The sequence below is a fragment of the Eutrema salsugineum genome, unplaced genomic scaffold (genome assembly GCF_000478725.1).
Source record: "Eutrema salsugineum unplaced genomic scaffold, Eutsalg1_0 scaffold_2, whole genome shotgun sequence".
Classification (NCBI taxonomy): domain Eukaryota; kingdom Viridiplantae; phylum Streptophyta; class Magnoliopsida; order Brassicales; family Brassicaceae; genus Eutrema; species Eutrema salsugineum.
The window spans coordinates 606234-618250 of NW_006256829.1; the positions used below are offsets into that span (position 1 = coordinate 606234).

Consider the following 12017-nt stretch of genomic DNA (forward strand, 5'->3'; position numbering starts at 1 on the left):
AATTAAAGCATGCCGTGTTTGTTGTATGGCAATTTTAATTGTTGTTTTCAATCTTTCATAGTTTTATATCCAAGAATTGTTTTTCGTTTTCTCCCATAACTAAATCAAAAAATTGTTACGCTAGCTTCATCCGACATTTAATCCGGAAATTATCAATTGGGAGTTTGAAACTTTCTGACATTAGTGTACAAATGAAGCGACCTACTTGTTCACGTCTACAATATAAGAAACTAAATGAAAAAAAAAAATCATTCATTTTCCGAGATTTAGGAGATAAATTATTATTTTTTTTTTGGTCGAAGATTTAGGAGATAAATTCAGGTTTGGATATCTTATAGAAACTAATTCATGACTTGATTGATATTTTAATTTATTTTGTGGTCGTGATTACGTGTGTCGTGTGGTTCTCAAAGTCCCTGCTAATTATAGCAGGCGTGACATGAAATTTGGTAAGTCCTTGATTATTAAATCCTAATGCTGTTCCACTAAAGTATATGGATTCATCATGCACTGAAAACCTTCATATAAGTGTGATTAACATAATAGCAATAGCATGCGACCATATTTATATATCATTACAATTTGCAGATTGTGTAATCTTGTAATTAATGCGGTTTGTAAAAACGACGGGCGTTGAGTTATTGTCTCCTCCAATTCTAGACACGACGATGCCAACTATAGTGGGAAAACAAAGTTTAGTTGAAAGAAAACTTTACCTCATTATCCTCAGAGTCGATTAAAAAAAGGAGTTTTTTGATGTTCATAGTAATATTCGATATTGGAGAGAAAAAGAAAGTATTCTATATTATAAACACGAAAACTGATCCAAAATGGTTTTACTGAGTTTTCCTCTTTCTACGTTAAATTTTGGAAATTCTTTTTCATAATTAATGTTAAATTTACAAGTGCTAAGTAGTTCTTGAATCGAGATCACGTACTTACTCATCTATGAGCTATGTAGTAATGTGCAATATTTATAAGAAATTGAAATTAAGATCTGTTTTAGCTTTGATTCTTCTTTTACAAGCTAAGTGTTGAACAACTTTGTTTTACACCTTTAGTAAATCCATGGGCATCCGATGCTGGAACCCCCCGCCTAAGAGTTTCAACTAAACAGGTTTTTTTCCTCCATAATGTTTTTTTCTGCATATGATTATTAACCTGTAACTTTTTGCAATTCTAAGTTTCTAATCATATCAAAGGGACAAGGAACCGCAATTAATGTCACAAGTAAGTATAGTTTACTTTCCGTGGTGTTTTTATCGTCAAAAACATCGTAAACAATATTACTTTAGTTTCCATAACATGGAAAATACTCAATATATATATATATAAAATTTAAACATTAAACATAAATCATAACAAGTGAATTTTTGTTTCTTTTCCAAAATCCTGAAGTATTTCGGAAAAAATTACTATGCATGAAAGATAATCTAAACTACAACTCCTTATACAAAAATTACAAAAACCATGAAAATTCTATATATATATATACTACAAGTATAAATACAAACCGAAATAAAAAGAACAGAAAATAATTAATTAATACTCTTAAAACAAAGGAGAAAAACCCAAATTGAACATAAAAAAGCTTAGTTTGGATCAACAACATCTACGGTAGCAGCACAAGACAGAAGTAACTTTCGAAAAAACCTGAACATAACAGAACAAGCCTGTTCTCTCTTCTTCCTTCCAACTCTCCTCTTCTCACGACGACGACGCAGTTTGGACTTGTCAACGATGACGTCATTTTCCTCCTTATTCCCCCTCCGGAACGACGACGCAGCCGTTTCCTTAACCCTCCCTAGACACGACGCCTGTCTCGCTGACGTCACTTTCTCGGATTTGCTCTTGTCGTCATCTTCCCGTGAGAACGTGTAGCTCCGGAGATACATCTGCCGGCAAGAGATGCTATCCACGACACGCGCCGTCGGTACGCCACCTCCACGGCCGACAGAGCGGACGAACTCGGCGTCGGACTCAGGCCACTTATAGAGATTCACGTACGTGGTACGAACCGGCACGCGCGTGTCACGTGCATCGTTGATGCAGCTAGAGATGCACACTGAGTTCATGTTCTCTCTAGTTTCTTCTTCTTTTTCCTTTCTCCGGTGATTCTGTATCAAGTATATCTAATATATATGGGTTTTAAGGTTTTATTTTATTTTTTATTAAGGTTTAGAAACGTGGAGGAATGAGTGAAGCTTAAATTTGAAGAAAAGATAAGTGGAAGTTAAATTAGAAAAATAGATATGTTGAGAGCGAATGATTAAGGAAGGGAGGGGAGATTATTTGACATTCCTAAAAGAAAAGGAGAACATTAAGAATACATATGACAATCGATGGTGGGGGTGGCAATGACTGTTCTTTTGTCTTTAAATCAAAAGCAATATTAGTAATTGATGAGAGTGGGTTGTTATGATTTGGTGTGATTAAAATGTTCAGTGGCTGTTTTTTTTTTTTTTCTGTTAAAATTATACATAAAATGGTAGAATACGATAATGATTATTCGTTAAGCTCTATCCTTACCTCAGTTTATAACCCAAAAAACTTAAATATAAACATAGACAATTTTTGTCATTTATATTCATTTTGTTGTCCATATTTATAGTTACCAATTAAGTTAGACCATCTCCATTAGTGTAACTCATGTTGAAGTTTTAAAGATTATTTTATTAATTTTTTTTGGGAGATATGAATAGTTTAGAGACACTTGTGTTATTCAGCTTCATTAGTGAACCCATATAAGGTTCATATCCATACCGAGTCCGACTCAGTGAACTAAGAACTAGTGGCCGATCAAATCTCAGTCGTCCTTGATCGCTGTGATGTTCCCTTTTAAGAGATGCCTCTCAGCCGTATCGGAGACGTTTTCGCGGCGAAGACTATTTCTTCCGCTGGTGTAAATGAATCAACCAAATCCCTTGCACGAGGCGCTTTGTCGTCGGAACTCCGAGATTACAGAGACGATTCTCCGGCACCACCGTTGATCTGCGTGGTGCAAATGGAGAGGGAGACTGCCTCACCTGATCGCCATCCTCCGCCGCATGAGAGATTTCTACATGGAGATCTCTTTTCATTTCGATGGGTTCAAATTCTGCAGCCGCAGAAGAAGAAATGAGTTTTAGAAAAAAAACAATTAAAACATTAAAAAAGAGAACCACTCACCTTCCTCCACGTGGCGTAAGAGACTGTCTCCTGCACCCCTTCAGTAAGGATTGATCCGCCGAATTTTTTGGATTTTAAATTTAATTTAAATCGATTTTGCATATGAAACTGTGCCGTTTTTGGGTTAGGAGACCCTGATGGAGGTGGTCTTAGTTGGTCGTTGGTGCAATACACGTATGACGTAAGCTTTATCTTTTGTCCTTAAAAGGGGACTATATAAATGATGTAATCTGTGCCGTTGCGTTGGATTAAACGAATCCCGACCGTTGGTTATTTCCTTTCTTTAATGGTAAAGGTCAGATTTCATAGACCCGGCCGAGAGGAGCTGGGAATTAGCTCAGATTTGAGACAGAAAGGTAAAGGTCAAAGCGCGGTGACTTATCGGATCTGAGAAGGTATGATTTCGACTCCATAGAATTTTGAGGATTGGTTAGAGTTCTCTTGGATTCAATTGTTTATCTATAGGAGGTGTTTCTTTTCGAGAATGGATTTTTAGTGATCTACGATTACCGCACAAAATTGACGTTGTTACGATGTGATTTTTCTGGGTTTTGTCTTCTCGCCTCAGTGAAATGTTGATTCAATTGGTCTTTCAGTTTTTCGATTGATTGAAAAAGGTTATAACTTTGATGGCTAATTTCTTCTGTTGAGTGAGAGAGAATTGCTAATTTTCATTTGGCGAAGACGAACAATTCAGAGTTCATATAGAACCTGTTACTATGGTATCAATTAAGAAGATTGGTGTCCTAATACTATGGATTAGGTCCTAAAAGAGCCCCTTGATCAACTCAAAGATTGTGTTTTTGTTATATCAGGTTAAAGATGCCTCGTTATGACGATCGTCACGGAAGCACACGACTCTATGTTGGCCACCTTTCCTCTCGAACACGGACGCGTGATGTTGAACGGCTCTTTAGCAAATATGGAAGGTAATCTATATGTTTTCACTTAGCTTGAAACATTTTTTCCGATCTGGATTTTATTGGATGTTTATGTTCTCTCTCGAGACTATGTTTGAAGCTACTGGTATTTGAAGTATATCCAATCAATATGATTTTGTTTTCTAGCTTTTTCGAGTGCACATGGTAAACTAAAGCTAGCTTTTTGTTGGGACACAAATTCTTTACTTTCTGAATTAAAATCTTCAATTCAACCTTCTCGCTCGTGACAACCTTCCAAAATCATATATAGGTGGCCAAAACTGTAGCATAATTTTTGACCTGAGTAATGTTGTTGAAGGTTTTCTTGGCTATTGCCTGACCTGGAGGTGTTTATGGTGAGAGAATCGGTCTCCTTGGTGGAAATTCTCTGATGGTGTAAAAAAGGGCTTTTGGCGGTTCTCTGTTTGTTGTGTGTTGTTGCGTATTTTATTGGTGAAACTGGCTACAAAATCTCAAAAAATCTGGTGTTTTGTTCGACTGTGATGGTGAAGTAGCACTACTTAGAAAAGTAATGATGATGATGGCCTTACTGTTTCTGCCAAACAATTTCCGCAGAGTACGAGATGTGGATATGAAGCGTGACTTTGCCTTTGTCGTAAGCAATTCCGTTTCTTAACCTCTTCTTTTCTTTTTGTCCAAAGCCTATTAGTATGTAACCTTAACCTCCCATGGATATCTCTTTCCTTGGTCGTCTCTGTTTTTTCACCTTTTGATAACAGGATTTTAGCGATCCCCGAGATGCTGATGATGCAAGGTACCGCTTAGATGGAAGGGACTTTGACGGAAGCCGTATAGTTGTGGAGTTTGCAAAAGGGGTAATGCTAATTAATACATGTTTTGGTTACATCAATTATGAACAAGTTTAAAAAATGTTTTTTTTTCCTTCCATGTAGACACCTCGTGGTTCTGGTTCTGGTTCCCGAGAAATATCTTCAAGCAGAGGGCCTCCTCCAGGAAGTGGGCGTTGCTTCAACTGCGGTCTCGATGGACACTGGGCTAGAGATTGCACTGCTGGTGACTGGAAGAACAAATGCTATCGATGTGGTGATAGAGGTCACATAGAGAGGAATTGCAAGAACAGTCCTAAGAAGCAAAAGTACTCACTTTTCTGCCCTTGTAGCATTCTTCTTATTCTTTTTTTTTTTGGTCTTCTGATCGTCTTCTTATTATTCAGGCGGGACCAAAGCTACTCTAGGTCACCAGTTAGATCTCGATCTCGATCTCCTCCTCGTCGTAGGAGAAACCGTAGCAGAAGCAGAAGCAGAAGCAGAAGCAGAAGCAGAAGCAGAAGCTACAGGTATTCCAACACATTAACAGCAATATTATTTTCCAACGACGCAACAGTTGTTTACTTTGTATCTATTTTTTCTGAATCTGGTTCCCTAGTCGCTCAAGATCCCCAGTGAGGACTGAAAAGGAACGGACTTCTGAACCAGCTGTGAGGAGCATAAGCCCTGACTCTCCTCCACTCAAAGATAGAAATCATAGCCTAACTCCCAATGGAAACAGCCCGATGCCTGAGAACAACGGTCTAAGCCCGAAAGGTCAAGATAACGGCGATGCAACCAATGGACATGACCACAGTCCCAGAGACGAACGCAGTCCCTGAGAAGATTCACAAAGAGTGAAGAAACTCTTCGAACAATTTAATGAACTTGCGTTTTTGTAAGACTTGTAATGGTTTCCTTGCAGACCTGTGTGGAATTTTTGTGTGTGTTTGAAGACTTCCCCTGTTTTTTAATAATAATTAATATGTAGCAAAAATACACACATCAGTTTGCTTCTATTTCCGACAACAAATAATTGTATTTTCAAAAAGCTTCTCGTTTTGAACATCTTCACAAATTGGGATCTTATCTTGAGGAAACTTTCTGTTTAATTTTGCGACAAAAAAATGCTTCCTTCTCTTGCTTTATCCACGGCACCAATGACCTTGACGATTATCTCTGCCACGAGAAGGTCCCAAGTTTCGCAACTTAAAGCAAAGAAAACCAAACCGGAGAACAAGCGGCCAACGCCGACGTCGACGAGCGGTTTCTCAGGCAAAACAGCAAAGGAATTGACGTGGCAGTGCGTAGAAGGTTGTGGAGCTTGCTGTAAGCTTGCCAAGGACTTCGCTTTCGCCACCCCTGACGAAATCTTCGACAACCCTGACGATGTTGAGGTTTGTTTGTTTTCACCCACCACCTGCTCGACGAAATTCCTCTGTCGGTTTATGTTTTTTTTATTCCTTTTCATCTTTTATGCATAATCTAGCTGTATCGGAGCATGGTCGGAAATGATGGATGGTGCATGAACTACAACAAAGCTACACGCAAATGCTCGATTTATGCTGGTAAATTTGTTAGCATATTCTTCTCTCTGTTACATTTCAACTGCTGAACATTTTCTACTTAAACACTCCTTGTGAATCGATCAGATTTTGTTATGTTTTGAATTTGAACGTCTTCTTCTTTTACTGACTTCAGATCGTCCATATTTCTGCCGGGTTGAGCCAGAGGTTTTCCACACTCTCTACGGGATCGAAGAAAAGAAATTCAACAAGGAAGCTTGCAGGTAACATCAATCTTTCTCTCTGGGTTTTATCATTTTCACCTACAAGAGCCTATTATTCCCCTTTCACAAGCTCTCACCATGAGAGTGCTGAAACCAAATCAAATACATATCCGAATCTTATAAGAATCTTTTAAATTTAGCTGTATAAACTTGTTAACATAGAATGTGAGAAGAAACTGATTGTTCTCTTAATACGTTTCCAGCTGCTGCATTGATACCATTAAGACGATATATGGTTCGGATTCCAAAGAACTAGATGATTTCAACCGTGCAATCAGAAGTAGTCCGAGCTCGAGTAAATAGCCAGACGAACTCGAAGACAGGTATTAATTCAGTTCTTTTCTTGCTAGTAAATACCTTAAAAGTTCCCTCAATGCACTTGTGGAATACAATGTGTTGTACAAATAGCCTTAGTAGTAGTGAAACATTTTTGTATTATTTTGACTGATTTCTAAATTATGGGGAAGAGAAACAAATACCAGAAAAAAAAAAAACAGATGGCAAAAGTACTGAGATTTCCTACTGTCAATCTTCTTCCCTAACAAAGCTGCAAAATTTATGAAACACCAAAATCTCTGTGCAAAAAAACGTGGACAAAACCATGTCATATCACAGGTTCCAGTCCAAGTTCATCTTCAGTTTCATCACTTTCCTCAAACAGCTTCATAAACCGAGCTTGATCTCGTTGCAGCTTCATCCTCTTAGAGTGTCTAAACACAAAAACGCCTCCAACCACAACAAGAGCTGCGCACAAGACGCCTGCCACAATCGCTATCGCAACTGTTGACCCATTATCTCCTTCCTCTTTTGAACTAGAACTCGTCTTTGCTTCGGCGGATACTACATTTTGGATTCATTCTATTTTAATTCTGATCATCACGTCGTTTCTTTTGACAGGAAACACAAATGCAGGAATTAGTTTTTACTCACCTGATTCGAGCTTGGCACAACCGTGGCAGACAAAAGTAGCATTCATCTCCTTTTCCTTAAAGTGCATATAGATTTGGCTAGCAGAGAAATCAGAAGGACAAAGCTCCCATTCATCAAACTCTTTGGCTGATACGAGGCTGCCTTGCTCATAGATTCCGCATCTCTTACACTTTTCGCCACTGATTTCAGTCATCGGCTGTAATAAACAAGTAGAGAGAAGAAAACATCTAAGTTCTTACAATCTTGATTTATTAATAGATGGGTAGTAAATACTAATAAGCAGATGTAAAAGAGAACAGGGACGAGCCTGCCATGATTCTTGGCCGCGGAAAGTGTACAAGATACCAGATTTGGTAACATCGGGAAGAACAGTTTTGTTCTCTCCTTTGCATTGAAAGTAGACTGTGTGTTTGAGTTTGAACCAGTCATGCTTCGTGAATATCTCAATGGAGTCTAGTGTGATGAATTGTGCTCTCACAATTCCTGCAATTTTGCAGGCACAATCAAAAGTTTAGTATGATTGGTTTTGACCATATTCTTAAAGTCGATATGTCCGAGTGGTTAAGGAGATAGACTCGAAATCTGTTGGGCTTTGCCTGCGCAGGTTCGAATTCTGCTGTCGACGTTATTGTTACATTACTGAAAATTTTCGATCAAATTGAATTGAAATTTTTATAGATTCTTTGAAATCCTTTTTATGTGTGTACGTATTTTTCCTCATGGAAATCTATTCTGCACAAATCGATCTATGGAAACAAAGAAATAATGAAGACATACGATTCTTGAGCGGATAAAAATTTGGTAAACGAAAGAAGCTGTTTTGTTTCCCGGGAAAATTAGCTGTGTACGTTACCTGGAATCAAGATGTGAGTGATTGACCAGAAAAGAAGATTCCTCCAGATCAACGAATTTCGATCCGACATTTTTATTAACTGTTTTTTTTTTCTGTATTAATTTTCGATTGATTCTCCCTTTTATTTTCTGCGAATGAAGCAGAGGAGGAAGACGAAAGTTTGAGAGAAAAAGAGGGAGAGAGATCCACAGTGACACGTGTGTCTCACGCATAATACCCTCTGATCACACTCCCTCTTGAATTGCACATTCAATACACACCAATTTGTAACGTTCGTATGAAAAATCGACAGAGCCAAATAAATATGATCTTTTACATTTCACAAGTCAAAACAACTGAATTACACATATATTACTACTGAATATTATTAGCTTTGTTAGAGTTGTAAGTTTTTATCGAATTTTGTTAAGTTAAAAATTTGAACAAAATCAGCTTACATATGTTCTGTATGGCCGTTTTCTTTTCAACAAAATTAAGAAAAACAAGGAAAAAAAAAACTGAAAACGAACAGATGAGACAATCTGTCAAAGCTTGTCAGAAAATGGCAAATCACTAACCGAATAATGAATGTCTCAAAAGTAAAAAAGAAAGACCTGAGAAACAGAGAGGTGGAGAATGAGAGACACGAAGACGACAAAGAGAGATGTCGTCTTCGTTATATCATCCCTGTTTTCTCTTCATCTCCTCTCTCCTCTTCCTAGTCCTTATATTCTCCGGCGATGTTCCCTCCGCCGCCGGAACTTTATCGCCGGGCGCACCCAAATCCTCCGCTCGTGCGATGAACAGAGTTAGAAGGAATATGAAATCGACGGAGTTCTTAAACGAGCACAACACAGCGCGTGCAGCTGCGGGCGCGCCGAATCTAAAATGGGATCAAGGCCTGGCCCGTTTCGCTTCTAATTGGGCCAAGCAACGTAAATCAGATTGTAAAATGACCCATTCTGGTGGGCCTTACGGAGAGAATATTTTCTGGTACCGGAGGAGTGAGAATTGGTCGCCAAAGAGAGTGGTTGCGAAATGGGTGGCGGAAAGTTTGAACTACGATCGGAATACTAACACGTGTGCGTCTGGCCAGATGTGCGGTCATTATACGCAGATCGTTTGGCGTACAACCACAGCCGTTGGATGCGCACGTGCGAAGTGCAACAACAACCGTGGATTCCTAGTGGTCTGCGAGTATTCTCCTGGTGGAAATTACGAAGGCGAAAGTCCTTTTGATTTGCCTAAATAATAATCCAAATTATACAAGATTCACGTTGTTTTTTTTTCTCTAATTGTTCCTCCAATTCAAGTGAAACGTTAAGTTTTGTTTTTCTTTTTTGTTCTCAATAAGGAAAATTTGAGTCTTATTATGTGTTGAAGTACTGTTTTTTTTTTCGTTAATTTTCTGCGAATGTACGTAACGTGGATCGTATTTTTGTTTAGATAATAGACTTGGGCCTAGATCTCAGTCTGAAAATAATTAATTATCATACGGGCTTTTCTTTTTATTTTTCAACTAAATTAAAACGCCGTCGTTTAATAATTAAATGTGGCTAATGTTCGAATCTTCGTGTTCGTCACTGAGACTCTGTAGAGAAAAACCCTAACATTTTCCGGTGAGAGATGAGTATCATCCTTAGGGCAATCAGATCGAGTTTGAGTCTCCGGCCATTGGATCAGGTCAGTCGTAAATCTCTTCCATTTATTCAGGAGTCTAGGAAATGTCTATCTACCGTCACAGAGCAGCCTCCTTTCTCTCCGTTACCACCGTCTCCGGGAGCTTCTCCGATCGACGGATTAAACAGGCCGTCGGAAGAAGGTTGTGTTATTAGTCTTCGCGATCATTTCTTCAGTTTGTGGGGCAAAAATCTTAGATCACAGCTGCAGAGTTTTATATGTTACTGAAACTAATGATATGGCAAAAATGAAAATATTGGTTTTGAGTTTACTCGCGCAGGATTTTGTGTAAAAATGGAATTTTTTTTATGGTTTAGAGTGTCGAAGGATTCTGGATTTTTATGGTTTTTGGACTCGAGCTCATTTTGAAGATGAATCAATGATTGTCTTGTCTTCTTTATTTTTTGGAACGCGAATAAGAAAGGATTTATTTTTTTTGGTCCTTGATTGTAAATTTTGTTCTTTCAGGGAGGTTGTATGGGAAATTTTCAGGCGTCTCAAAACATACGCTTAAGACTGATGTTATGAACATACTTGAGGGATGCAATGTGACACCAGATGATCTCAAATTCAGCTATATGCGTGGTGGAAACTTAAATCCTGCAGCAGTGTGAGTATTAGTTTAATCATTGTTACAATTTATGTGAATATTAGCTTAATTATTGTTACAATTTGTGTTTTCGGAAGCATGAATTTCGATTCCAAACTAACACATTTCAATCCTACGTTGGTAATTTCAGTTATGTGCAATTCCCTTCCCGTTCCTCATATGATAGCGCAATGGGGACAATCGCGAAGAAGGGAAGGCTATATAGATTAGAAAGGGTAATCCATTTACAAACTATAGAGTCCATATTTATGTGCACCTGACTAATTTATCCTGAGTTGATTCCTTGTCAATGGATTAGGCTACTCGTTCTCAGTGGGATCCCATTGTTCCTTACGACGGGAAAGTGGTAAGCTATATATTCTGCGTCTCCTTATTGTGTTATCAAGGTTCTTTATTCAGACGATTGGTCTGAGCTAAACTAATGAGATTTGATATTGTTTAGATTGCACTACATGGGCTTCCGCGGAATGTTGTAATAGATGACATAGACAGGTTCTTATCCGGCTGTCTCTATTATCCTGGATCCATCCAGTTCCTCACAATGTGAGTAATTTTCGGTTTACTAACTTTTATCTTTCTTACCGTCTTTGGCTTTTGCTCGATCGTTTAGTTAGCTATTAGTACTACATGTGACTTGTTTTCATCTTGTTTTGATTCATCATAACTAGGCAACTCTGTGCTCTATTGTGTTGTGAAGTCATTTATGGATTACTGATAAAATAAGGACATGAAAACTATTTTAATGCCTTCTTTGACCATGCAGCCAAGGACTCGGAAGGCCTAAGAGGGTGGCATTGGTGCGTTTCACATCACAGACACAGGCAATGAACGCATACATTACAAAGAACCGTAACTTCCTTCTCAACAACCGAATCACGTTGCAAGTTCTGCAGTAATTTCTTAGTTCCCTCTCCATTCTCGTGGTGTACTCCAACGGCAAGAAACTGGAAGCACGTTGTTTTGTGTCATTCCTGTTGCTATGTTCTAGTTCAATTTGATTTTCTAAATTTCTATCTGCAAATTCGATGATGCTGAAATTACTGTTGTTGTCTCTGTTTTTTCTGGTTCAGTCTGATGTTCACAAATAACAAATTCAGGTGTCTTAAGTATAAGAGCAGATTTCAACTGTGATTTTTTTTCCTTTCTTTCTTGTATTTTGACTAAAGCTGTTAACTTTGGATGCCCATGTGATGAAGTGATCTATCTTGCTTTTAGAAAGTGAATGACTTTGTACTACAAGGGCAGCTTGGTGGGGCACGCTTTTCACCAGGGCCATAGAAATCGACCAGAGTAGAATCAT

At 38.3% G+C, this 12017-nt stretch overlaps 6 protein-coding genes and 1 non-coding gene across 8 annotated transcripts; 5 read left to right on the forward strand and 2 right to left on the reverse strand.

Annotated features, from left to right (window-relative positions):
* Window positions 1-1477: 1477 nt before the first annotated feature.
* LOC18017840 lies at window positions 1478-2104 on the reverse strand. Its single transcript, XM_006398658.2, has one exon. The coding sequence runs from the start codon at window positions 2073-2075 to the stop codon at window positions 1593-1595; it is 483 nt and encodes a 160-aa protein (XP_006398721.1). The 5' UTR covers window positions 2076-2104; the 3' UTR covers window positions 1478-1592.
* Window positions 2105-3431: 1327 nt separating this feature from the next.
* On the forward strand, window positions 3432-5873 carry LOC18017841 (serine/arginine-rich splicing factor RS2Z32). Of its 2 annotated transcripts, none has more exons than XM_006398659.2 (7): window positions 3432-3563; window positions 3984-4097; window positions 4665-4704; window positions 4829-4924; window positions 5003-5205; window positions 5284-5406; window positions 5496-5873. In XM_006398659.2, the coding sequence occupies exons 2-7, from the start codon at window positions 3991-3993 to the stop codon at window positions 5716-5718; spliced, it is 792 nt and encodes a 263-aa protein (XP_006398722.1). In that variant the 5' UTR covers window positions 3432-3563; window positions 3984-3990; the 3' UTR covers window positions 5719-5873. The 2 variants fall into 2 exon arrangements, with proteins under 2 accessions (XP_006398722.1, XP_006398723.1); XM_006398660.2 differs by having other exon boundaries at window positions 3486-3563; window positions 4408-4704.
* A 27-nt stretch (window positions 5874-5900) lies between these two features.
* LOC18017842 lies at window positions 5901-8016 on the forward strand. Its single transcript, XM_006398661.2, has 5 exons — window positions 5901-6273; window positions 6366-6444; window positions 6578-6665; window positions 6869-6988; window positions 7563-8016. The coding sequence occupies exons 1-4, from the start codon at window positions 6004-6006 to the stop codon at window positions 6966-6968; spliced, it is 537 nt and encodes a 178-aa protein (XP_006398724.1). The 5' UTR covers window positions 5901-6003; the 3' UTR covers window positions 6969-6988; window positions 7563-8016.
* On the reverse strand, window positions 6965-8518 carry LOC18019104. Its single transcript, XM_006398662.2, has 4 exons — window positions 8449-8518; window positions 7903-8078; window positions 7596-7791; window positions 6965-7505 (listed from the first exon to the last, which is right to left on the reverse strand). Exons 1-4 carry the CDS (start codon window positions 8516-8518, stop codon window positions 7270-7272), a joined length of 678 nt encoding a protein of 225 aa, XP_006398725.2. The 3' UTR covers window positions 6965-7269.
* Window positions 8139-8220, forward strand: TRNAS-CGA. Its single transcript has one exon. It is a non-coding gene; the product is annotated as a tRNA-Ser (tRNA).
* A 573-nt stretch (window positions 8519-9091) lies between the features above and the next one.
* On the forward strand, window positions 9092-9679 carry LOC18019105 (pathogenesis-related protein PRB1-3). Its single transcript, XM_006398663.1, has one exon. The coding sequence runs from the start codon at window positions 9092-9094 to the stop codon at window positions 9677-9679; it is 588 nt and encodes a 195-aa protein (XP_006398726.1).
* A 300-nt stretch (window positions 9680-9979) lies between these two features.
* On the forward strand, window positions 9980-11848 carry LOC18019106. Its single transcript, XM_006398664.2, has 6 exons — window positions 9980-10249; window positions 10576-10717; window positions 10848-10932; window positions 11016-11063; window positions 11160-11260; window positions 11481-11848. Exons 1-6 carry the CDS (start codon window positions 10054-10056, stop codon window positions 11611-11613), a joined length of 705 nt encoding a protein of 234 aa, XP_006398727.1. The 5' UTR covers window positions 9980-10053; the 3' UTR covers window positions 11614-11848.
* The last annotated feature ends 169 nt before the right edge of the window (window positions 11849-12017 follow it).